The following is a 2,502-nucleotide window of genomic DNA, read 5'->3' as shown; positions in this document are numbered from 1 at the left end:
TGTCCTGAAAGGTAAGCTCAGTCAGCCTGTATGCAGATGTGTTTCAACTGACCTTAAAACTGCGCAAATTGGAATTTCCAAGATAAATTTATTTAATGGAAACACGGCAATTTTGGGGGGGAAAAAACTCCCCTTTTTCGACAAAAGGTTTTAGGATGAAGTGGCTTTTCGGCCGTATCGAAAGTTGTGTGTTTCATTAGAAATACTTTTTTTGCACCACACAAATCGTGTGTTGACGAAAAGAATGAAGAAGATGGCAGGAAGTGTTAGGCGAATGATGGCGCCGCATGTTTTTGAATGACTTATCACGTGAGCAAACTTATTCACGTGATTTTAACTGTACTTCTTGTTTAGTAGAGACACCGCAGTTGGGAAATTTAGTGGTTTCGATGAAACCGGAACATCAACAAAGTTTTGCGCACATTTTGTAATGGAAACTCAATTGGTGTTCTCCTTGGTCTTGCTTAGAGCATGTTGTGTGACCTGTTAGCGACTTCCCTGTTAGGAATACGGTTAAAATTAAAACTTTGCTTGTTTGTCAAATGTTCGACAATTGGTTTGTCTTGACTCGCGTTGCACAGAACATCTAAGCATGTAATTAGTGTGGTGTAGTGTTGCATGAAGCCGTATGCAGAGTAATTATGTTGGCTGTTTAAGACCCGGACAGCGAGGTCAGGCCTGGCTCAGAGGAACGGATTACAGAGGAGAAAGGCCACTATTTAACACCAACCTTGGAGCCTCTCTGGACCTTCGTCAGCCCCCTGACCAGAGGACACAACATCACCTGCATGACATGGAACAAGAAGAACCCAGTAACACAGCCACACTTTGAAAACAGAAAATCTGATCGCCAACAGTTATTGTCTTAATTTCATGGTGTAGATTCTTGTCTTTATTCAACCAATTCCCAAATAAGTGAAGAAGATAATGGTTTAAAGAGATAAAACCACACATTGTTGACAACTCTTATGTGCCCTGACTTCTCTGTAAGGACATCCTGGCCGTAGGCTACGTAGGCGGGTCTTCAGGCAACCCACAACCAGGCCTCATTTGCTGCTGGTCTCTAAAAAACCTTGTGGTATGTTGCTCTGTTTGTGTAGCAATAAATTCAATATTTTTTTTTCTGTAATAGATAAAAAGAAAAACCCTCATTACTTAAATTTGTGTTTCATGCACAGTGGTCGGAGCGAGTGTTTTCCTGCCATAGCAGTGTGACGTGCCTGGAGTTTTCTTCCAGCAACCCCAGTCATCTGGCCATAGGGATGTACGACGGCTCCGTCGCCATCTACAATGTTCAGGTCGGAGACGACACGGCATGCATCGCCAACAGCCGGTGAGAGCAACGCTGCAACGGGCGTTAAAACATGAGAACGTTAAAGCTGCGGTATGCAGCTTTTACAAACATATGCTTTTTTCCAGATTTGTTCAAACTGTCACCATGTCGTGACAGTGTGACGTGAAACAGACAGTCTGAGAAAAAATTAACCTCATAGCGCTACTTCTGGGGTCTGCAAAAATGCATAGATATCCATCAAAAACAACCAATCAGAGCCGGGGGGAGTGTCTCATTGCTGTCAATCATGCTTATGTATGCACTGGAAAATGTGTTAATGTCAGAGAAACAACTTAACGTTACAGGAAAACTATTGATCCGCCGTCATCGGTGGAAACGCTAACTAGCCTTAGCGTTCGTAGCAGACTGTGCTGTGGTGAAGCAGCTGTAGCGTAGCAGAGAGTCCCTGTATGTGAACGGCGCAAATACAAGAGTTTGTTTGCCTAGGAAGTCCGGTTCATCTAGTGAGGTGTTAATAACTCTCATGCTGACCAAAAAATCGAACTCTGGTCCACCTAAAAACCTCGGTCTCAGTTCGGTTGATGTGAACTTTGGTGCTAAACGGACTAGAGACCCCTCCAAAGGGAGTGGCACTGGGCATTCTGGGTAAATACAATCAAAACAAACGCAAGAGTCTATCGCTAGTGGGAGAAATAGAAGGAAGTTGTGCTCAGTGTCTTCTTTGTGTCATTTTCTTCAGTGGTTCTTGGTGCAGCGCCACCACAGGCAAAGAGGTGAACATGTTTTTCAATTAGCTTGAATCATTTGGCACCAAATCTAACAGACTATCAGCTGTGAAAAGTTAAGAACTGCTTATTTATGAATTAATTTTTTTTGACTGTTTTCTTTCGTAGTGACTGTGCTAAGAGGCACACGCAACCGGTGTGGCAGGTCACCTGGACCAAACAACAGCTGCAGCTATCGGGGGAAGAACGAGAAGAAGTCCTAGTGTCGGTATCAGGAGATGGCAGGATTACCAAGTGGCTCATCCTGCACAATGATTTCAACTGCGTAGGTAATAAACCCCACAGACTACAGGCTCAAAGCACGGGAGTGTAATCTTTACTATCTAAGCTTTGTTTTGTCAGTGCAATCTTTTTGTTATGTAAAGTAGCCACATAATACAGCATTGACAATGTTCTATTATCCAAATTTACCCTTTCATTTCT

The 2,502-nt window shown here is 43.2% G+C and overlaps 1 protein-coding gene across 1 annotated transcript in view; it reads left to right on the top strand.

The window, feature by feature from the left end:
* LOC106937265 (WD repeat-containing protein 78-like) overlaps window positions 1-2,502 on the top strand; it is an 18,416-nt gene that overhangs the window by 9,606 nt on the left and 6,308 nt on the right. The window contains exons 9-12 of the mRNA XM_015018677.1: window positions 658-812; window positions 992-1,078; window positions 1,179-1,333; window positions 2,188-2,348. Coding sequence (XP_014874163.1) covers window positions 658-812; window positions 992-1,078; window positions 1,179-1,333; window positions 2,188-2,348 — 558 coding nt within the window. The remainder of the gene's footprint in view (window positions 1-657; window positions 813-991; window positions 1,079-1,178; window positions 1,334-2,187; window positions 2,349-2,502) is intronic.

Source organism: Poecilia latipinna, unplaced genomic scaffold, assembly GCF_001443285.1.
Source record: "Poecilia latipinna isolate Pla-1442-1.1 unplaced genomic scaffold, P_latipinna-1.0 Scaffold2307, whole genome shotgun sequence".
In the NCBI taxonomy this organism is placed as follows: Eukaryota; Metazoa; Chordata; class Actinopteri; order Cyprinodontiformes; family Poeciliidae; genus Poecilia; species Poecilia latipinna.
The sequence above is the reverse complement of the archived record's forward strand: the minus strand, read 5'-3'. Positions and strand labels throughout refer to the sequence as shown.